Below are 24,668 nucleotides of genomic sequence, written 5' to 3'. Positions count from 1 at the left end.
CCACATCCATGCACATGCTTTTTTTAAAAAAAATCCTTTCTAGGTCAGTATTTTCACTGTTGATGATAAACACATTGCAGCTCTCCATAGATAGTATAACTAAAACCCACATGGGGAAAAATACTAGCATTCCTGTTAAGAATCAAAAGCCAAGAGGAGGTATTTCTAGGTCTTACTAGTAAGAAATACTCAGCCTGTCTGGGAAAGTCTCTCAGCCTCCGCAGCAGAGAAATTTATGATATTTTATGACAGCCTACATTGCAAACAGAATGACTTTCAATCTACCAAAAAGCTTTGTGGTTCAAGCCTGTAGAAATTCAAGAGACATCTCTGGAGAACCACAACTCTGCAGGAAAAATACGTGGTAGGTTCCCCACCAGGTGAAATCTGTCAAGAGGCAAAGCATTGGGCACAGTGGGCAGTTTCAGCAGGGCCTGGGGATGGTATGCCTGGCCAAGGGATGCACAGGCATCTGTGAGCATAACCGAACGTTCAGACCTCTGTGGAAGTTCAAAGGAGAAAGGAAGATTCTGCAGGAGGGAGAATAGCACCTAAGCTCACCTGGAATAAACACCAGTGGAGCACAGGTGGCTCTGCTCAAGCAGAAATTGTAAACTCCTGGAAGGAGTAAAGCAGGAGATCCAAATATAGGATAGCGTGGTGCCTGTGCATTCCCCACATACAGATAGTCCTGTGCCTTCAGGAATGTGACATTCTGTATATCAAGTGTGAAGAAGTTTCACTTAACTCAGTGCATGTAAGACCTAGAGCAGGCTCAAATGCAATGGATTCTCTTTTCTCCCTGCAAAATTTGCACTGGTGAAGTAGCACTTCATGAAACACCAGGTATGGTAAGTGGTTGTCTCTAAAATATTTTTACTTCTCATATTTCACACATGGATATTTTCCTGTAAGTGTATTCCTTTCTGTTCACAAACAAGTGACCAGAATCCAGAGAGCTGATATCATCCCTCTCCTCTCTCCAAAATGTAGAAATTGCCTCCCAGCAGAGCACCAGGTAACAAAGCTGTCTTCACATCTTTCTAAAAAAACCTGAAGCAACCAAACACAAAGACTGGAGTTTATCAGCCTGCTGACAAGACTTTTTCTTTTAAATCTTGCAGAAATGAGATTTTTAAATGTTCAGTGTAGATTGGCTCAAAAGGAAAGTTCTTAAGTTAAAAATATTTGGACTTTCTTACCAATCATATCAAAACATGGACTGGTTTACAGTTTTACAGTACTACCTGCATGACATTTGAAACCACAGACACAAGCTTCCCCCTGCCCTTTTTTATCCTCACAGCAATTGCACTGCTGCGGTCCTCTTGAACAGGAACTGGTGAAATGTAACAAGCACGGACAGCTTCACTGTCTCTCCTCTCTGCTTAATTGGTAACACCTTGCCCTCAAGTTGCCTCTGCCAAACCTTTGCTTCTTCAGTGCTGGTGTTCAGCTAAGATACTTGCCACAGACCTCTTACCACATTTTTGTTTGGTTGGTTTTTGTTGGTTTTTTTCCTAGGTTAGTGGAATATAATATCCAGGTTGCCAGGAATTAGTGTATCTGAAGTGTATCTATCAGCCCTCACAAAGGCAGGCTTTCCATGGCTATCTGTAATAACACTATGAATTATTAACTCATAAAATACACCACAATCCCGTTCAATTAATATACTCTTACTCTGCAAGTGCTTACATATGCTAAGCCTTGCAATTTATTGGAATATTAACCAAAACAGACAGCTACTTATTTCTTTAATTATGAGCACCAAACACCACTGAAAAGCAGGACCCTGAGGAATTTGAAATCTTAAGATCCTCTTCTTTCTTCACTGTGAAGCCAAATGCACCATGGACATGAAGGAGTTTTACCATACTCTCAGCAGCAGCAGTCCAGTGCCTGTGGCCAACAAGCCTCTCCATTTGCACCATAAATCAGCAGGTAGTTCTGCTACATTTTTTTTTCCCTGAGGCAAAAGAATGTGTGTTCTTAAGCACATAAGCCTAAGGCAAAATAAAAATGACTTTTCTTTCAGATACTGTGTAATGTTTATTTGCATTTGTAAACCAATTTAGAAAAAGCAACTTTCCAAATGCTCCTGGGACCTATTTGATATGTTCCTCCTTTTTCCTGCCAGGTTCCTCTCCATTCACAACCACGCTAGTTGAAAAATATTCAGAAGTATTTGTTATTTATCTGTGAAATCTCTTGCTAGGCCCACTGTTCAGTCCTTTTAAAAGTGCCTTTGTAGACACTGCTTTATCAGCGTGGAGAAGCCAGAAACAGCCTATACAAACAGGATTTAAAGACTAGTTCATGTGACCCAAGTCCTGCAGGGTCAGCCTTATTCAGGAAGCCATTATTTCAAGTCACTAATGGGCAAATTAAAAAATAATATCTATTTTTCAATTTAATGCACTACTTCGTTTTGCACGCAAGACACTCAGACCAAGAATAAAACCCTCCAACCACATGCCAGCAATGCCAGCACTCATTTTAATCCCTTTATATAATTGTTTATTGTTTGCTTCCATAGTAACAGATGGCTCTGCCACAAAGAACAACAGAAAAAAAAGAGTTCTACCAGGTTTCTTGCTTTCTTTGTCAGAAACTTCAATATTGCATGATACATCTACTGCCCTAATGACTTCTTTTCTCACTGGTTTTCACTTGACTCAAAACATACCACCATGAAGTGACCCAGAATTCAGTTCCCTGCCTACACAGATTCTATGAACAGTGGTCCTTTAAAAGGCTTATTTTTCCCAAGTTCACTTCCATACCATATATTTAATATCACCTGCTGCTTAAATAATTTGAAAACTTTCCATGAATTTGAAATTCATGAAATGCCAGACCATGCCCCAGACAATCAGTCAGGACATAGATCAAGGTGCATTTCTGATCTGTGGGTTGGGATGTTCTTTCTCTTTGTGGCCAAACGTATCCCTTGGCAACACAGAAATCTGGATTATTATTATTTGTGGAGGGAGAGAAAGAGCTGCTATGAGGTAACATGGGGAACTAGATGGGTTGGCTCAAACACACAGGGATTCCTGCTGTATATTCCCTATATACAATTCCAGGTATGAATTGCCATGGAAAGCAACCAACTGTAGCTGCTGTGAGATAACAGGTCATTTTTCTTCAGCATTCCCTCATCTGGAATGTTCCATACACACAATTCTTCCTCTAGCTAAATCTCCTCTAGTCTACTACTGAGAGTACAAGACTGTCCTAAAGTCAAACATGTTTCACCTGATTACACTCATGTCTCCTGCCACCTATGTTTACAGTCAGCCCTTGAACAGCGTAAAAAATGTCAAAACTAGACTTAAGTGAAAAAAAACAAACCAAATACATTAAGAGAAACTGTTTAAGCTGAATGTTCTGCCTCAAGAGCACGCACTTATTTTAAAAATCACTTTAAATTATCCTGTTTTGTTCTGAAGGCTGGTGAATAACTTCTTATTTAGCTTCAGTATCCTTTTTTAAGTTTTCTATTGCTTGCTACTCTATTTATTGTTTATTGCTACAGCTTGTTTCTTTTAGTGGTGAACATATCAAATCCAGACATTTTCTAAGGAAGACCTGGTTCTTTGCATTCTTATTCTACCCACAAGGTGCACTTAAGGAAGATTGATGCTTTCACAATGACAAATGTTGCCTTAAATTTACAATAAAATGACAACTCATTTCTTGCACATCATAGAAAGATACACATGATCACAGACAAAATCTTCCTCTCTTCAAAGTTCAAGAAAGTTTCTAGAGAGGACCACAGCCCAGACTAAGCTGTTTATAATTTAGGGTCAGACCGTTCATTCTCACATTATTACAGGGATGCATTCTGGCAGGCAACACAAAATCTTCCTCTTTTCCTGAGCTGGTTCAGTGCCAAAGGAAATTCTGAGAATTGCTCCTTGCAAACACACTGTCATCTGAGTGCAGAGACCTTCTGTGGCAAATGTTCAAAACTCTGTCTCCTCCAGTATTTCCACACTGGCTTGCTTCACTGAATGTCACAAGAGTTATCCCAAGTCCAATGTTAGTCCAACTTGCACACCACCAGTCACACATTTTAAGTGAAGTAGATGCCAACTCTCAAAAAGCAAGCAAAATATAAAGTAAATTCTGTCCAGACATTTCTAATTGTAGGGGTAAGAGGTGGCATCCTGCCAAAATAATTTTGGAAATGAAAAACAGCTGAACCAACCCACTAATTAAAAATTAAAGGACAGAGGTGTTTACTGAGTTATGACCAGATGAACCTATACAATTGTACATGCATCTCCACTGTGTTTTAGTTCCTCAAAAAATTGATGGTGAACATGTTAACACAAGGAACTTTTTGCAGATGCTGTATGACAGTTCTCACTATATGGAATGAAGAGAAGCAATATCAGTAAGTGGTGATACAGGTCTCTTCAGTTCATGTTTCAGCACCTGCAAGAGCATTTGCAGTGATTTCACCTGAAATTCCTGAAACGTCACAACGCTGCCGGGTGCATGCTCTAAACTTCACTCGCTCTCTTTCAGACAAAACCTTGAAGTCTCATCTGAAGCTCCTTCCCCCTTGTTCCTGCCTGTCCTGTGACCAGCAGCCTCTGCCTCACCCTGTTATGTTGTCACCTTTCTCCTGACAGCCCCTGCCAGGAACCGGAGCAGCTGGTACTGCAAGGAATGATAAAGCCAGAGGAAACCTTGCATCCCCCAAGCCCTTTTTTTCCATGGAAAAGAATTCGACTTTTGGCATTGATTTTTATTTGAAGTAAGATAGGGAAAGCATACTGGAATGATAACTGCACACAAATACTTCCTGTCAAGTGAGGCAAGAGAAACCCCACTGTAGCAGTGTGAGAGGTATCATGACCTTCACGATGTTTTTTGTTGTTTTTTTCTTTCTCTTCTTTCCAGCATATCAAGCAGAAGCCACAGCATGCCAGAATGGCACTTCTGTTCTAGCCACCTCCTTTCTCCCTACACCTCTCTGCGGAGTCCCTTTGAGGGATGCCTCAGTCTTCCCACTCCCTTGTTTAAGTCTTAGACTAGACCTAAGCTCTCTCCTACCTGCAATCTTTGCCTCCTCCCCTGCATGGTCAGGATTTCCCATTGCCTACTTTTAAAAGCTGCCTGCTTCTCCACTGCCTAGAATCTGTAACTAATCCAGATTTCTTGCAGCAGGGGTTAGATGACCACCACAAGTCTGGCATTTTGTAAGTAAATTAAAATCAGGGGGGAAAAAGGACAATTACTAGTATACTCAATAGAAGTGGCCAGCTTTCAGATAGATGGAGAAAAACGGTTCTGGGGATAAGAAAGAAAATGAACATTTTTACCAAGAATTCTTTTTTTATTCACTAATAGAGAGGGTATTAGTGCTGATGAAACCCTTCCTTCCCATACTGATAAGGAAACTTCTAAGAACAACAGTGAGTGTAAGTGCAGAAGTCTTGGGGTCTACTTCAGTATTAGGTACATCAGTTCAGGTACAACTCCAGTGAAAGAAAACCAACTTTAAATATGCTAGTAAAAAGCCAAAACCAAAAACCAACCAACCAACCAACCAACCAAAAAAAAAAAAATAATCCAAGTGCTTTAAATCATGGGATACTAAAAAATCAGTAGCCCTATATGATCTTATACAACCACAAATACTTTTATTTATCTAGAATTCTATTTTTTGCTCATTTTTTCACTTATGTCTGCTTTTTTTTGCCATTTAGGATTTCAGTCCTTCAACAAAAAGCCACAAGTTTTGCAATAACTATACAATTTTTTTCTGGTCTTTCTAACTCGTTTCTGGTGAGGCAGCCTGTTTTCTTTATGGTTTTTTTTTTTCATTAAATAAGGCTCAGGAAATTCTCATAGATGTGCGTCTCTGGGGAAGGGGCATCTCTGTTTATCTACAGGATGGAAATTGTTTAGCCTTCGTGGTTTCTGAAAGATGTTTGTAGACAAAAAGGAGCTCAAAATATAGCCTAATCCACAGTGAAATATTAGTTCTCCTTTCCTGTCAGCTTTCCTAAACCAAGATTTCTCCTCGTCTGTGAACATTCCCTTGCAGAGGGCAGCTTGGATGGCTTCCATGTCCTAACTCTTTGATTTGTGGCAGCTGAAATCAAGAGGGAATACAGCTTGTTACAGTAATCCATCAGTGGTGTAATACATGCAGGAACATCCCAAGGAGGGAGACCTTGGGCGTCACGGGGAAGGTTAAGGCTGTAATTTCTTTTAATGTGATTTTGTCTGGCCTTTTCAGAATTTTGTCCGCTTTGGGCAGGGCCACTGGATCAGCAAACCACAGACTGAAAGACTGTGCTCAATTTTGTATGTTCTTAGACCTAACAATTTTTTATAAGTGAAAGCATTAGGTTAAGCTTTCTTCCACTTCCCAAGGCTAAAACCCAGAAGATTTACTTGAGAGTACATTGTACATGGAGGTATGGATTCTGAAAAAACAAGAGCTCTTCTCTTTTACAGTTATTTTAGTTTTAGTGATTAACTTGGTCCCAATTTAAAACCCCCCCAAAAGTTAAATAACTGGTTAACAAAAATGCAAGGAATGATAAACCAATATACCTAAATGTTAAGAGATGAAGATTCACTCAAAGAAAAAAAAATTAAAAATTAAAACCTTCTAAAAATGAGAAGCCAATCTCAGTGAAGGCAATAAAATGGAACCTAAATATAGGCTGCACATGAGGAGAAGTGGGAGAACAAAGATACAAAGAACAAAGAGCAAATATCTAAAGATATAAACCAAAAGGCACAAACTTCTTTGTAGTGCATATATATAAAAAATAATTGAAAATATGTAGGAGTTCCTAGATCACAGGGGATGAAAGAAACTGAAGAAGACAAAAGTTAGGGAAGGGATGTAAGATGACTTCTTGTCATCCAGCTTCATCAGAGAGGGTGTTGGGGAGAAACCTATCCTGGTATCTGCTTTTACTTTTCTAGATTTTATTTTTTAAGAGATGTTAACTATAGCAAGGTTCAAATATTTGCTAGCAGAAAAAAACCCATCATGTGCTGGAGGAGAATAATTGTCTACAAAGCAGGAAACAGGCAGAAGACAAGAATTCTGACGGCAATTAAAATAAAGAAACTGAGCCACCCGCTAGAATGGGTATTTTTTCAGTATACTTGGTAACTTGAAAGAATTAGAGGAAAGAAAAGTTTCACTTAGGTTTTCAAAAGAGCAAAGCTGCTTCAGGAGACTGTGGAGCTCCAAGCTCTACTGCTACACCTGCTCACCTGCTAACCTGGCTAGAAGTATGAATAACAGGATATTAGATACATCAAAATAATCACTAGATTCTGAATTTATTTGTAAAACAGCAGGCAGATAAGAGCATGTAAAGAAAATCAGATGTTCCAAGCCTCTACAAGAGCCTCTTGGGAGGCCACCTATGAAGTGTGAGGCTATGAGAGCAAAAGAAAAGAATGAATATGTATTATTTATCATCTGATGACAGGGCTAGCAGCAAATATCTCATGGTTTGTACTTTTTGTATTTCAAAATTATCTGGAAACCAGGAAGCCCACTGAGAGGGCAAATCTACAGATGGCAAGAAATTGTTCAGATTAGTCCTGATTAAAGATTATTAGGAGTTTGACAGATAAGCAGTAAATCTGCTCCTGCAGATTATGGTCATTACTGTAGATCACAAAGCAGTGGACTCTACAGGCAGTGCTGGAATCCTCTGAGCATCGATCAGGCTGAGTTCTGAACTGCCCAATCAGCTCAGGAGACTCCCTGAATTTCCCTGTAAACTGCCTGAAGGCAAAGGATATCAGCAGTCAAAAAACACAATAAAACCTCATCTAACAAAAGACTGCATAAGCAAAACAGACAAAAATAGTTAGCACACAACAGCTTTAAGGAGAGGCTAGAATAGAATGTTTGGTATTGTTTAACCCATTCCAAAGGGCAAGATGGAGAAAAAGTATGGAAATAGTCTCAAAAAAGGATGCAGAGTGATTATTTGAGACCTAGATAAGGATCTGAGCAGCCTGGTTCAATTTGGTCTTGCAGTGAGGAGGGTGATAGACCAGATGACCTTCAGGGGTCCTTTCAACCTTAGTCAATGAAATACAGATTATAATCATTTTGACTGTTCAATATATTCAGAGAGTGATTCCTGAAACTGACAAATGCAACAGCAAACAAAATCAGGTTATTTATTAATTGTCACAAGAACTGTGCTAGGAATAATATTTTGATTTTTTGAGTTTTTTTTTAAAAAATGACTATGCGAGTTCCTGTTAAAAAGATCTCATTCCTCCATTTGATGCCCATAATTAGTATTATGGCTCATGAAGAAAATGCTTCTAGGAGAGAACTCCCTCCTTCAAAGCTTTTTGTGCTCTCCTCTCAAGCAATCGGTATTGGCCACTGTCTGAATAAAGAACTAGACAATACGGGTGCTACCACAATTATTTCCATTTTTACACAAGACATGACTCCAAACCAGAATTTTCATGTTTTTTATCACCTGATTATATTTAGTCATGTTTACTCCATTAGTCAAGTAATGTTTTTACATTACAACTTGTGTTTCAAGTTTCATTTACAACTTGTGTTTCAAATGAAGTGTTTTTAAGAGTCATCCATCAATTCTTAAACTGAGACCTCCAAGAGGGAGCTAACAGGTTCTAACATGCCAGATAGCAGCAGTAATAAATAATCTGCATACCAAATGAAGTCACTGACCAGTTCTATGCAATAGCCAAGGGATAACCACCTTTTAAGAAGTAGTGCTGCCACAAGTGTTACTTCTTTCTGTTTATCTTCCCTAATCTCTAATCAGGAGGAGGACAAAAAAGAAGCTAAAGTAAATATTTCAAGGATGTTTTCATTCTGGAAAAAAAAATTATTAGTGAAAAAGTGCATTTCTTCTATTGTCCTTAAAGTACAATGAGACATTTGTGTTAAAAAAGAGATTACCCCAAACCACAGAATAAATCTATCTAAAGGTACTGGTCAAATAAAGTTTTAACCTGAAACAGTTCCTAGTAGCTATATATATTTATAATGTATATACATTAAAATGGATGTCATAGTGTGACTGCCTATTGGTGTGTGATGGAGAAACCACTTGGCAGAGAGAGGCTCAGAAAAAAGAGTATTGGCATCTTGGAAATTCTGTGGGAATAACACAATGAATCCACATTCATAAGAAGTGCTGTGGCCAGGCAGGAACAAAATAAAGAATAGAGTAAAATCTTAAATATTTCACCTTAAAGAAGGTTTTAAAAAACACACCTATTTAACCACTAGACATACCTTGGCTGACCTAGTGATGGCCCCAATCTCTGAATAAAGATCAGTGCTGTCTGGGAACTTCTCCACCACCATAGTGCAGACGTGGTGCAGGAGGGACTGCTTGTGCACTGTGTCCTTGACTTCTGGAACCTTCTCGAGGTAGCTCAACTCAAAGGCTTTGGCCTGTAAAAGGGAAAAAAAGGGAAGAAATTAAAAATGAAAATGTTTACTCCTTCCCATGCAGAACAGTAGACAAAATGGATTGCCAATGACAGGAATGGAAGTGGAAGGAAGAAGAAGAATCTAAAGGAGAAAAAACTTATGGTTTTTATTTATTTTTAACTTGTGGAAGAGTAGGCCTGAAATCACCCTGTCTACAGTGAAATGAGCCATGACACAGGCCTTACAGTTTGAATTGGGAGCATCAACACTAAATTCAGGGAATTACATCAGAAGAGATCCAAGCTCCACATTTCCTTCAGGTTATGTTGAAACAGGCAAAAAGCACCCTGACACACAAAAGAAAAAATAGGGTTTGTTTTCTAAGTTAATTTTCTGGTACAAAGAAATACCAAGTTGCAACTGTCATAATTGTGTGGTTTTTCTTAAGGAAAAAGCTGTAGGGAAAATGCTGGGATATCATGCTTACGTTGGTTCCATTCAGAAAGTTCCCGATGGCTAGCAGAGTAGAGAGGATAAATCCTAAAGTTTTATTGTGCTCCAGTTGGTCCATTCCTTCCTTCAGGTCTAGAAGTGGTTCTGCAACTTCCTGTCATGAAGAACACAAACAAGAAAGTGAGGGCTGCACTTTTTAACTCTATGGCTTAGATTAATTACTGAAAAAGGTTCCTGAAGTGGCGTCTTGCAGAGTGCAAGCTGGCCATGTGGGCTGGCTTTCTTCCATGCTTCAGCTAATAAATCACATGCAGGGACAGAAAAAAAAATACATAGAATAGTTTCCTAGTGTGGCTTCTTTACGTATGCAATTGCCTTACTTCTCCTGAGGATTATTCTGTGATTCCAAACAGGAGACAAAGAATCAGAGAAGGGGCTGCTGTATTTGAGACAGATATGTGAACATCCCCCTGACCCAACTGATAAAAAAGCATCTAACAATTATTTTTCTAATCTTTCAAAAACAAAGAAAAGTTACAGTCTTGGCTGACTTGACATCTGTAGCCTGACCCTAAAGCTTTCTTCAAATGATGGCCACCTCTGAGTTTTAGATATGGTGATGTGCCTGTGTGATTCTAAAACTTAAAAAAAAGAAACCCACCGCAACCATCAAGCTTTACAAGTCTTCTCATTTTAAACTTTTAACTTAATGCATCTTCCATCCACACGTTATCTGAGTATAAGGTATGTAAACTGATAAGGCCTGAAAACATAAATTCTCTTCCATTACCTCGGGAAGTGAATGACACCAGAGAGTTCAAAGGAGGAGAGTGAGGGGAACTGAGTTGGTGGAGCTTTTTTCTGTGGCTTTGTGTGAGGCCCAGGGTTATTTATTTTGTATGCAGAGTAACAGTTCACATTGTTTCTACCTCCAAATGCCATTCTAAGCATCTGTGAGCAGCATTCTTTTCCCAAATTATTACACTCCTTATGAGCCCAGGAGCCAAAATTAAACTCTTATTTTAGACCAAGAGGCAAACTAGCAAAGAATGTCACTTTCTTAGTGAAATACAATGGGTCATTCAACAACTGCAGTGATACTTTACCATAAATAAGAGCACAAAGATGAAAGAAATACACATTTCTAGTCACTACAGAATAATTAATCTCTTGAAAAGAAATGAATATGGCAAATTTGAGACAAGTGAAGAAATGGTACAGGGAGCAAATTTATAGTCCAGAGAAGAGGTGCTAAATAATCCAAGACTTTATCAAGTTAATCTAAAATCAATAGACTGCTGCACAGGATTCTTTGAATTGCTTTAAAGTCAGGGTTGATTTAGTTTGTTTTATTGCATTGTGGGGATGAATCAAATTCTCTACATATGCTGTAAAAACAGACTTTTGAACTATTTTACTTGTATCAATTTGAAAGCTGTTAAAAAGTCATTCCTAAAACGTTAAGTTAAAACATTCTGAAGGTGAGTAAGAAGGTAGCATAAATGGCTCCAAAGCAGGCCATACTGTAGCCCCACATTTAGCTATGTGCATGCAAGTTATCCAGGCTTAGACTTTCTTGCATAAAGTACACATTTACTTTATTTTTATTCTATTTACTTTATTTATTCTATTTAGTATTTATTACTCTATATTTTTATTCTATTGTACTATTAAAAAACCCAACCAGAACCCCCAGATACTGTACTGTGCTAGCTACTGTACAATCAGATTAAGTACCCATTCTTGCTCCATATAAAACTAACCTTCTGTCTGCAGCAGGTAGATACATAATGCAGAGCCCCCTTGTATCCTTAGGTACCACATATCCTTACTCACCATGTTTTTATTTTTCACCTAAAAATATGCTTAAATGAAATTTAAGGCTTGGTCAAGAGTAAGGGTTTTACAGAAGCTGCTCCTTAACTTGCCATAGCTAATTAAAGTCAACTGAAGAGAGATGACTTCCTTCGTTACTCCTGGTAAGTTTTTCTACAATTATGCACAATATATCACTTACTCCTTTTCTTGAGCAATTTCATGATGATTTTCTTTCATGCTGCCAGAGATGGACCTAAGACCAACTTAGGTGAAACTGTTCTCAGAGGAGTAGCAAAAGAATCTCATGAATGGGAACCCCAGTCTTACAGCTCAAAAATTTCACACATTGATATCATGTAGATATCCAGCCTCATGGAAGCAATAGCTTCATTAATTTATTACATAAAACACATGTGTGACTTGATAAATTTGAGCTCATTCTGAACTGTATGAATTTTCCTAGTATAAAAATAGATTTTAACAAAGGCAAGCAAATGCTAACACAAAAAAAATGACAAAAACTGTAAGTGATTTGGCACCTAAGTTTCATGAAAGATTTGCCCATTTAAAGATGCATCTTCAAAACCAACACAAGAATGTTAGCAGGTCACAGGGCTCTTTTATTACCATCACCATTAATACAAGATACTTATTTTTTTTAATTGCATATGCTCATGATATCTTAGTCTAAATAATGCTTATGTTGATTGGTTACCTAAAACTTAAACTCTGATTTCAACCTTTTGCTCCTGGAGAGCCCCAACTGCTCCTGCTGCCATGTACCTTTGACATCTGACCCTGCATCTCCATCTTCCCCAAGACCCAAGCTGTCTGTTGTATCTACACTTGCCTGCTACACTTCATATCACACTCTCCTTACTCCAGAGTTATCATGTTGTTTTCCATACCTCCTTATGGTAAGTGCAGTACTATCCTCCTTTCAACAGGGCTAAAAATCTTATTCCTATTTTTACTCCAGGTATTGCTTTGAATTATTTGAGACACTTTTTACTAACAACCATTCTACACAGATTTCAGCTAGCAATTCAGAAACTTTGTGGCATAAACAAAAGGATGCCCGTAGGAAAACTATCGGGATTTCTACACTTTTTAGCAGTGTATCAAATGATGCTTTCTGATTGAGAAGAAGTTAAAAAGTCTAGGTTAGACAAAGACTAACAGCTGTAGCTAACTCAGCTCACATGAAAGGGATAATTTCATCTTTTAGTAACTTCAAAGCAGAATAAATAGCTGTACATTTTCTTGTTTGCAAGTCAGAAATGTAAATGTCTAAGGCTTAAATGTGACAATTAAAAAATCCTGAATTTTGCTGTGATAGCATTTTTCTAAAATCTAAGATTGAGTAATATGAGAGAATAATTTGAAAATAAACCCACTGCCATATAACTTGTTAAATAACCATAACTAGGTAAAGATAAGGCATTTTCAGAAGTATTTCCCACTTCTCAGAATCCATATCATACAGTTACACTAATTTATTAATATACACAGACGTGCACAGATACACATACAGAAGTAACACATATAGCAGAGAGCTGCCTGAAGAGCAATGCATGGACATGAAGCAGAAGTGCAGACAGAAGGTTCCTGAGCTGAGATTCCTGAAAGAGCTTGTGAGAGTCAGCAAGTAGCTGAAATCACATACAGTTTCATTCTGTTTCACCTATGTACCAAAATTATATCCTGTTATTTTAAAATTGTTGTCTGTGATTCATCATACGTGACAACCCAATTACAGTTGTTCTCTGAACAAATGCTATCCGTGAAGAAGGTGGCAACAACTCTTGTGGCTGAACTGAAAAGAGCACACCTGCAGGATGCCTTATCTTTTATTTATAACTTTAAAAGAGAGTGATAGACAGCAATAACTTTAATGGATGGTGCTTTCCTTTGTTCAAATGGATGCAAGATCAATAGTTTAATTTTATGATGCAAGGCTGAATACTGTTGTCCTCATTGAATCTTTATCCAAAGAAAAATTCTTATTGCTCTAAAGTAAGAATTTCCTGAATAACATCTGGAGAAGATGTGGTAAGGATTTAGCCCTCTGCTTTGTTCCAATATCATTACTGCCTAATTAAAGGAAGGAAAACATAATCTCTAATTTTCTTTCATAGAAGGAACAGATTATGAAGGATGATTTTAGCTGCTTCCTGGTTGGCCACCGAAACAAAAGCGAACCATTTACTGTTTCCTCAGAATATGCACTCATGTAATAACAAGGTCAGGGAAACATTAAACAAAGCCTCAGAGGAATCTCCACCCCTGCCTCCCCACTTTCCCCTCACCTTTTCCACTATCTCATAGTCCATCTTGAAAGCCCAGAGCTGGAGTCTGGCGGAGAGTTCACTGATGGAGGAGAGGGTGAGAAGGAACTGCTCGGCACTGCCCAGGGGGACATCAGGGTTTGCCAGCTGTGCCTCCTGGATCTTTTGCTTCTCCTCCTCCGTTGGGATCATGGTCAGGATTTTCTGTGAAAGGAGACAAAAGGCAGGTATCAGCCCTGAGGCCAAGAGGTGAGCAAGGACTGGATGCTATGTGACTTCACCGCAGCATCAGTAGAAGTCCTCAAGTCTTTGGCTGGTAAATTAGGACAGCACTGTAATAACCAAGAACTAACCCACTGCAGAAGAAAGCAAAACAAGGCCTGATATCTCTAAATCTGTATTAAAATGCTTTGTTTAAGTTTGTCCTCGGTGAACATGGTTAATCATGGGATGAAACGCTCAAGGAGCACAATGGTGCACAATGGTACACAATGGTACTGGCTTTCATTTTTAAATTAGAATTCACCACCTTTCTGTAAATTACATACAAAGATGAGGGTAGAATAAATTAAAACTTTTGGCCTGTAATTTACAGGAGCTTAGACTAGAGAGCAGTTCCCTTTTAGCCTCAATATCTATGAAATTTCCAGCACACTTGACGGTATACAGGAATAACTTGAGGGCTCCTGGGCCTTGCTGTTCTCATAATTTATTATTTTGTGTTCAGTCTCTTTGGGTTTTATTTTAGGAAACACAACAACTATTCAGCCTGTTAGATCACTCCCAAAAATTTCACCCGAACTGAGGACAACTTCCCAAAGAACATGCATTGACTTTAAAATTGTATTAAGCATTGGATAACATATGACCTCTTCCTCTTTTGGTCTGAAAAGTCTAACATACTGAAGAAAAAGGAACTCAGTATTTTCAATTTCTACTGTCAATAAGGCTCAAAATGTTTGTATTTTCCCTTTAGTTCTTGGATTTCACATGCTTGTTCACATGCCACAGTTTTCCTTCCCAAAGTATTGCTTTCTAAGATATCGTTTCTTAATTACTTTTAACATAATAAATACATTTTGAAATGAAAAAGAAAAGCTAAATAACATGAAGGAATCAGATAAGTTGAGGTCTTTACCCTGATGATCAATGTCTCACTAAAACAAAGCAGTAGATTTTCAACACAATCTAGGTTTCTTCATCTGAGGAATGACATGTTTTTGCTGTAGCTTTCTATAGTGATAGTGGGTGTTTTGTAGGGGAGGAGAGAATAATAAAAACCTAGCCAAAGAGCTATCAGACCTGCCAATCCAAACTACAGCCTTGTTCCAGCAGTGGACATAGTCAATTCATCAAAGTAGCACATCTGCCCCCTTCCAGTCCTGATAATTCATTTGGCTCCTTTTACAGCGCTGGAGCTAAGCATGGAGGGCAAGGGACTTTTTCTGGTCAATCAGGCAAAGAACAAGAGTTAAGCAATCAAATAATGCTTGATTTGTTGAACTGGGACTTATTTAATTTCAGCCACACTATTTGTACTGCTGTCCATCTTCTTATGCTGGCTTCTATAAACATAAATAAAGGAGCATTTCTTTCTGTTAATGTTGGCTCTGCTTTCAGTTAGAAAAAAAAAAAAAGTCTCCCTGCTTGGACTGCAAGCTTCTGCCTTAATAAAATAATATCCTAAGGAAAAAAGAAGAGGAGAAAAATCCCTCAGTAGAGTCTGGTGTTTTTCCTTCCCCTGTCAATGACTGTTTGGAAAATACTCTGATGTATACCTATTCCAACTGACAGCATCTGTGTATTGATTTTGAGACGCACCATCAAACCATCCATCCATTCACCCATCCACCCACACAAGCTGAAATCTGTAACTTAGGTCATAGCTAGCGTGAAAGTAGAGATTTATAAGTAGCTACTTCAGGGCATTTTTCAGTTCTTAACCAATGTTCATCTAAAAACCTTCATTAAAAAGAGAGACTGAGTCTGAAACTTGTAAGAAGAGGTAATTTGGCAGAGTCTCATTTGACAAAGTCAGGCCTCCCAGTGCCTACTCTGCTCTTCGACCACAACAAAAACCAACACCCTGCTGTGGTCCAGGGCAGCTTGCAAATAGGACCATATGAACATCCATACATGGAGAGCTCAGCAGCAGCCACGTGATGGATGTAAAAATGCTTCTGATGCATTTTTGAAGGCTAGCACTTCAGCAGTATTCTCAATTACTTCCTACAAATGACATGGGCTTCTGGCAACTACCCAGGGATCCCACAAGTATTTTGTGGTGGTGCAGGGCATTTACTCCAGAGATTTTGCACTGTTTTCAGGGCGTTTTAAAGAGAGAAATGAAACAGTAGGCTTTATTTCCAAAGGGACTCTCCTCCTCCTTAAGCTTTATGTAAACACCACAAGCCAGATGGAGCTGACAAAAAGCATTCGAGTCCAAGTATTGCAAGAGTGCTGTGCTGTGTGCTGTAGCATGAGGACCAGAGAATGCCAAGTGAAAGAGCCTGGACTTGTGGTGCCAGCTGCTGAGGATCACCTCTGTTGCTAAAAGCCCTGTCTTTGTCTCAGATCAAAAATGTAAATACCTCAATCGATTGTTTCCAAAAATCTACTTTTGTTTTAGTTTATACAGGTCCCCATCTGCCTTTCCAACACCAGGCTCTCAGTTCTTACCCCTTATTCCATTTCAGGGCTACCTAGCCACTCCAAACACATGGACTTCAAAATACTGAAATGTGGGGACAGAGGGCCTAGCATGCTTAGGGAGTTTTTTAATTTCAAATAGTTTTACTAAAAGCTACACCTACCAACTCTGCAGCATCACAAAACTATACTGCAAGCACAAAGCAACCCACCTTAATTTCCTCACAGCATTACCCCGGTTTTACTCTCCTAAATTAACCATACTCCTTTAGTACAATTTGATTTTGATCTACATTCCTTTACAGAGGAGGCTTTACAGAGGAAACCACTAATTTTCTTTACTGAAGAAAAACACCAAGGCCTGGTTTGTTAGACTGTATTCTTGCAGTTGCCAATGATACACTGCATCAAATTTAGGTGCCAGGATATTAAGTTTGCCTCTTGTGCTTAGCTCACAGAAAGCCTTCTCCCATGCTAAGCAGGCAGCTCTTTATCCTGCAGCGGGCTTCAAATTGTTTGATCACAATGAATGCCAGGCTTTCAAAGAAAGGAAAACACAACCACTTTGGCAAACCTAAGGTGGCAAAAATTTTTTTTAGCTGAAGTGATGGATGTTTACAGACTCACGCTGTGCCTTCCTTTGAAAATCAATTTATAACAGTGCCTGCTCTGCATACTAAATCTGCCTTTCTAGATTCTTGCCCCACTTTCCATCCTTTTCTCACAGTGCAGGGGTGCCCAATCACTTTAAACACATGGACTAAAATACTAAACATACTCAGGTATTGAGGGCTTTAAAACACTTGGAGATTTTTTTTCTCTTAACTTGGTTACATATATGAAGCTAAAAAGCAGCGTATAGAATACTATCATAAGTTAAATGTCACAAGCAAAGAAGCATTCAGCAGGAATGGACAATAGCAAAGGGCTTACTGGGTCACTACAAACTTGATGATGAATTGTGCTACCACAAACTCATAGCTTGTGTCCCACTGCACCACTGCCTTGTCTATCAAGCACTGGCACTACTATCAACAGTACTCCAGCCGACTGTCCTTAAAGGAAATGCTAAGGTCAATTTTAAGATATCATTGAATTTGAATTTATCCATCAAGATGGAAAACTAGAGGCACGCACACACTAGCATGAAAGTGATGATGTTCCTCAGCAAGGGACTTAGCACAGAATTCAAATCAAAGGCAACAGATTGCTCAGGTGGCTTTGTACCCTGTTGGTGCCCTGCTCCATACTGGATCCCCTAAAACCTATTATATAAGCTATAATCCTAAATTATAGCTTATTTTAAATTTTAGCAGTGAATATTCTGTCCTCAACACACACATTACATCCCTTCTACTTTCCTTTTATCTCTTCTGCTCACTAGCTGTGATGTCTCTTCTAGACAGGTAACTATGCAGAAAGGCTTTTGAGAAAGGGTGCATTGTGATGCAGTTTTTGAAACAGATCACATTTTTTCTTCATAACTTTCTTTATAGATTAGCTATAAAGTATATTATTTAGCAAATAATTTGATTTATTGTTTGAATTTTTATATAAATGGGCCTGATGCTTACACTATTACTGATTCATTTATCATCACTACCAATTATTTCCTAATATTTTGGAACTGTAGATACGAATGAGAAAACTTCCTAAAAACCTAGACTGAGAAGTTAACCTCTGTTCCCTCTAAACCCTTATGCTAAAGTCAGTGAACAGCTGGACAGAGAGAAGAGAAAAAGGAAATAATACTTGCCTATGCCTATAAAAAGGGGTAATATGGCAAACTGAGGCAGGGCTCTGCTGAAAACAGTGGTAATCACAATAATGCATTTCTGTATTGCTTTTTGCACCTCTTCATCCAGTTCTGCATAACTTAATCCAACGCCCTATCTTGCTCTAAATGTCTATCTGACTCTTCAACAAAGTGTTGAAAGAAAAATCTGTACACTGGGGATTGGGGAGGGAAATCTGAATTCAGTGCAGGGTTTCACCTGATAAGAAGTAAATAGAAATGGAACACTGAGAAAAAAAAAATCTTTTTGCCATTAACATCGTCCTTCCCGACTGGGCTCTGCTCCATAGAATCACAGAATCATTAATGATGAAAAAGACCTTTAAGATCACCAAATCCAACAATTAACCTACCACTGCCAAACGCACTACTAGACCATATCCCCAAGCACCACAACTACATGTCTTTGAAATGCCTCCAGGGATGATTACTCAACCACCACCCTGGGCAGTCTGTTCCGGGGCCTGACAATCCTTTCAGGGAAGAAATTTTTCCTGATATCCTATCTAAACCTCCCCTGATGCAACTTGAGACCATTTCTTCTGGTCTGATCACTTGTTACTTGGGAGAAGAGGATGACCCCGACTTGCTAAAATCTCCTTTCAGGTAGTTGTAAGGAACGATAAGTTCTCCTCTCAGCCTCCTTTTCTCGAGGCTAATTAACCCCACTTCCCTCAGCCACTCCTTGAACAACTTGTTCCCTAGGCCCTTCAACAGCTTTGTTGCTCTTCTTTGGACACCAGTGCTGAGTACTGGAGGACAACCACTTCCCCAGCCCTTCTGGCCACGCTATTCCTGATAAAAGACAGAATGCTGTGGGTGTTCTTGCCCACTTGGGCAGACTTCAGCTTATTACTTTTCTCTTGGTTTTAAAAATCTGAATGATCACACCATGATTACTCCCATCATCTTCAAACTGTGGACACAGAACTCAGAAATCCCAGTTTTATTTAGCACTGCACAAGTTTATCAACAGTGTATCATTTCCTGGTTTCTGAATCCTTCAATTGGAAAGATACTTGCCCATGTATTTTAAATGAAATTAGGGGGTTCTGGCAGCTAATGCAAAGGCCACCCAAAGGAGGATGTGGTAGTACCCAAAGGAGGATGTGCTAGTACAAGGCACTCACACCTGTGGACACCACAGGTGGTTGGCAGCTGGACAGCCCAGTTACAAATATTGGCACTGCAAAGGATGAGCTGTGCCGAGCAGACGAACTACTCTTCAGAAAGGCACAATTCAAAGGAGATGATGCATGGAAGATAAGACAGATGCATCCTTCTTTATCAGCCATTTAAAGTTGGATTTTGTTTGGAAACACTGCTTACAGCACTGAGATCGAACCACTAGTCTGTGGCTTTGTTTTATCTGTGAGGGTACTTCTCTCCAACACTTTAAAGCTTAGTACTGTGAACTGCAGTGCTGGGTACACAGGCTGGGTCATGAAGACAAACTTTCTGAGCCTCATTTGTCACTTTCATAATAAAGGATGACATAATAGTTTAGGTTGAAAGGGGCCTTAAGGATCATCTGGTTCCAACCCCCCAGCATGGGCAGGGATAACTCCCAGTAGACCAGGTTGCTCAAAACCCCATCCAACCTGGCTTTGTGGAAAGCGGATCCACACCTTCTGTGAGCAACATGTTTCAGTGCCTCACCATCCTCAGAGTAAAGATTGTTTTCCTAATATCTAATCCAAACCTACTCTCAGATTAAAACCTTTCCCCCTTGTTGTATCACTACATTCCCTTGTAAGGTATGTATAGGATTAAGGTATGTATATGGCAAATAAGTGCTATAGCTTCGTGAAGAAACTATATTCTGTAGAATACTATATTCTAGTAGGGATAAAACAGGCCTTGGCTTCTGGCTGGAACAATTTCATGTCATAAGTATTCTTTTGCATGTAACTCTTGGCAACTGCATTTTGGTTCCAGCCAGTTTTTCTCATTTTCTTCTGCAGTCAGCATAGTAAAGGTGGAAAGGGGGAAATCATGAAACACAGAGCCAAACCACTGAAAGGTGACTGTGAATCAATACATGACCTCTGCAGCTCAGCCACTGGTTGAGATTTATAGTTGTGTGGATTACTCTCACTACATGATATAGGCTTATTAAAAAAATTTAAAAATACACATAAAAAGATCTGAAATGAATATAATCACAATAAAAAAACCCCAAACAACAGGGGAGCAGCAGGCTTCTTTTCACACTTCATAGAAGAAAAATGTTTTTACATAAAAAATAATAATCAAAGATCATCTTGGACCTTGGCAAGAGTATCTGCAAAGTCAAATATGTAATGGTAAAAATTACATCATCTGTAATCTTTATACCAACTGTTTTTCTTCAAACAACAGTAACACAGAAATGCTATTTTGAGCAGAACTAGTCACTGTATTTGTTTTCCATTAGATATACAATCTAAAATGATTCCAACAGCTAGCTGGGCATGAACTTTATTAAACCATGTACCAGTTACATCAGCCTAGTAACTCACTGCCTATTCTTGCTGCTCACAATATTTCAGTCAAGTTCCAGAGGAACAGATAATACTCTGAAAACCTTGCCATAAATCAGCACCACTGTTAAAGACAAACACAGCATAAAAATGCACATATACTTAGCATGCTCAACCTCAGGTGAATACAACATGCTTCTGAGCACATTTGATTAATCTGACAAATTTCTGCTCCCAGTCATGGTATTACACATCCCTTTCTCCCTGTTCCATAAAAAGTCTGGCCTGTACCACATGCAATATCAAAAATAAAGAAAACACTGAAAATGCAGACTTGAAGACATGAACTACTCTTTCTTACCTCTATTCCTTCCTTGTTTAAGGCATATTCATCAAAGTTCAAGATAGCAGTCTTGATAGTCCGGGGAGGGGGCAATACAGTCAAACCAATATTAATAGCGTTGCTTCGTTTTGAGTCCAATACAATGATCTCCTGTCGCTTCCCATCTGCAGCAGTTTTCTTGGTAAAGAAGAGAACAAGATTATTCTTCCATCCTGTTTTGTAAAGAAAACATCACTCCTCTGACTAGTGACTTCCCCTACTCAAGGGTGCTGACACCGAATGTAAACCCATTGCATTTACAGTCATCCAAAATGATGAATTCCTCTACAACATCCTTGCTTCTGTCAGTGCAAGGTGCCAAGGTTTAAGGAGAGAGCTGAACGCAGCCACAGATGCCATGCAAAGCCAAGGTAGCATGACACACAGGAGTCCCCACGAGGGCTGGGAACACTGTAGTTCAGCGTAGGAGTCAGTCTGAAAAAAGCCTGAAGCTGCTCCTGCTGGCAAGAACTTTGCCGTGTGGCACAACCGACTGGTGCATGGCCAGCAGGGTAGCAGCTGGTGGGACCATGGCCTCCAGGGCTCAATTCCTGCTCGGATGTATCAACCCAATGTGGCCACTGACCCATTCTGGCTGGGAAACAGACAAGGTGTTTCCCACCTGCCCCACAGCAGGTCCTCTGTTATAAATCTAAGCCTTTCACAGGTACAGAAAAACTTCAACCTTTCTGCGTTTTTTTAAGTGTTATTTGAGACTAGGCATAATCCTTGGATCTCATCTCCAGTACTAGCTACAGTATAAAATATAACAAAAGGACAGTATAGATAATAACAAAAGGTCAAAGAGATAGCATACACTTTAAATTCCATTCCAGAGAAGACCCAAGAAATTTCTTCCTCTTTCCCCAACATAGGAGCAAAATGACAATCAACAGGTAAGGTGATTCATAAGCCATTTATATGGTGTAACACAGGTTGAACAAAGTCTTTGCTTTTTTGCTCCCCATCATGCCTCTCATTCTCTCTCTGTCCCATGGTAGAAGGTGTCTCTTTGGCAATTACATATGTCATACACCTTGCAGCTTCAAGAGGAGAGGCCTCTCCTCCTCATATAGAGGGATTTTACCTCCCTCTCCACAGACATGAATATTGGAAGCAACTTCTCTCTATTTCCTTTCCTTTGCCCTATCAGAGATGAACTGAGGGGATGTTGGTCAAATACAGGAACATAAAGACCAGCACACTGGATGCAAGCAAGCACAAACACACTTAGCTCTGTGTACACCCAAGTTTCAGCAGAGTGCAGGCTCCAATGATGTGACTGTGACCTCCCTGTAGAGCCTGTTACGTGGACTATGGTCAGTGGCTCTGCCAGCAGCAGCCTCAGCACAGATGCACCTCAAAGAGGTGAAGAGAGAGACCAAGGAATCTCTCTTCCTAAGCTGCAATGTGGCAGCCCATACAACTTCAGAACAGGGAATTGCCTGTCTTGTCTACAGTAGTAGTGCCTTTTGCACTGGGGGGGAAAGCCCAAGAAGAGACTCTTTCTGCCCCAGTCTTGATCTGTGCTCAGGATTGTTTTTTAGATGACAGATCTTTGTTCTCCATTTCCTTTGGGTCTGCACCACAGCTACCACCGAGTCAAAAAAAAAGCCCCACTGCCAGGTAAACCTGCTGCTTCTGCATTAAAAGAACTGCCTTAATAATAAATAGGATTAATAAATAGGATTTTACCAAAGTATCTTTGACTGTGGGTGAACCCACAATGCAAATGCAGTTACAACACTACATTTCCTGGCACATTCCAGCTTTTTGCCTGCACAGGAAGAGGTGTGACCACCAAACCCAGCAGCCTGCCCAGCTCATGTGCAGCACCACAGCCCCTCCATCACACCAAGATGATTAACATGGTATGATGCAAACATGACAGTAATGAGAGGGATGGGTTTTTTTTCAAAACTTAAAAAGAAGCAACAGTTTTGTTGTAAACAGGATAACTTTTAGGAGGAAGGATAGCATTTGTTTTCAATTTTTAGATGTCTGTTCTGTCAGAACTGTTTTCTTCTTAGTACCTTAAAAGCAACCCTGAAGCCTTCTTGAACTTTCCCTTCTTCGAGTAAGAGACTTTTTTTTTTTTCTTGGGGAGCTACCTGAAGGATCAGAGATGCAGCTTCTCCTTTAAAGCAGTCATTTTTACTTCCAGGGTCATTAATCACATTTTCAAGGCCACAGTTGGTGGCCAAGACCACATAAAAACAAGAGAGGTTCACCAGAGACTGCTTCCTATGGAGTCTGTATTGCACTAAGCCTTTTTTAAACCACCACTTTTTACCTTGTCCTTCACAGCACAGAATTACACAGCTCCAGAAAATTTATGCAGAAGGGAAAAGGCTGAAGGAAAGAAGTTAAATTTAGGCTTCCCACATGCGGTAGAGTTAAGTAAGCCTCAGATCTGTAGCTCTGTTTTTAGGCTCTTAAGTATGACAAGAGAGACATTCATTTGAGGGACATCTGATGCTAACCACTGGGATGATGGTGATTGCAACAGTGCTCTCACTCCTTAGTGATGACTTATGAAAGACAGATGAGCTGTATAGGGGATGTAAGTACATAGGCATTTTCCAGTGCTATAGCTGCACATGGGGCATAAAAATTTGGGGTAAGTAACTCTTCAAAAAGAGGGGCACAAGAGATTTTAAATCCATTCTGGGGAAGAGTTACAAAGGAATGCTTTCCAAATAAATAGAAGGATGAAGAAAAAAGGAAAGGTTTTACTGCTAGGAACTTTATTACCCTACTGCTAGGAAAAGAATTCCTTTTTGTCTGCAACGAAATTGCACATGTGTAAGTGTCTGACTGTTAAAACAAGCTGACACTATTAACTTCCATTACAGTATCAGGTGATTTCAGACTCTGTTTTGTAAGCTCATTAACAAAGGATGACTTCAAATGCTTGAAGGAACAATGCACTATTGCACTTGATTTTGTATTTTAAGGTGTCAGTATGTAAATACAAAATTATTATAAAACACAAAGGTGGTATAACTTGTGGGAAACAAACATTCCTGCAATGTCTTAAAAATTGCAGAGAATTTAGACTTTATGGGCCAGATTCTGTTGCCTCTATTGAAGATTGGGTAGTCAAGACAAGTTAATAAAAAAATGGTTACTACCCCACAGGATGTCATCTGTAGTCTGATAACACATAGTCTAAAACATAACTCTTTGCTTTAATGAGTGAAGGAGAACAGTTTGTACCACTTTTCCAGTCATCATATAAAAAAGTAATTATTTATAAGCACCAATGCAGAAATATCTCCTGCATTTAAACTGCTTTGATACTACTAAAAAAACAAACAAACAAACAAACAAAAAGGGCAAACCCTGAATAGTAAGATGGAAATTTTTAAATTTCAGTCTCAAT

General features: G+C 39.2%; 1 protein-coding gene across 3 annotated transcripts in view; it reads right to left on the bottom strand.

Moving 5' to 3' along the window:
* FHOD3 (formin homology 2 domain containing 3) overlaps positions 1-24,668 on the bottom strand; it is a 390,937-nt gene that overhangs the window by 32,654 nt on the left and 333,615 nt on the right. For all 3 annotated transcript variants that reach the window (XM_030444367.1, XM_030444368.1, XM_030444369.1), the window contains 4 exons: positions 21,263-21,421; positions 14,017-14,199; positions 9,924-10,043; positions 9,296-9,457 (listed from right to left, as the gene is read on the bottom strand). In XM_030444367.1, the coding sequence (XP_030300227.1) occupies positions 9,296-9,457; positions 9,924-10,043; positions 14,017-14,199; positions 21,263-21,421 (624 nt within the window). The remainder of the gene's footprint in view (positions 1-9,295; positions 9,458-9,923; positions 10,044-14,016; positions 14,200-21,262; positions 21,422-24,668) is intronic.

The sequence above is a fragment of the Calypte anna genome, chromosome 2 (genome assembly GCF_003957555.1).
Source record: "Calypte anna isolate BGI_N300 chromosome 2, bCalAnn1_v1.p, whole genome shotgun sequence".
Classification (NCBI taxonomy): domain Eukaryota; kingdom Metazoa; phylum Chordata; class Aves; order Apodiformes; family Trochilidae; genus Calypte; species Calypte anna.
The sequence above is the reverse complement of the archived record's forward strand: the minus strand, read 5'-3'. Positions and strand labels throughout refer to the sequence as shown.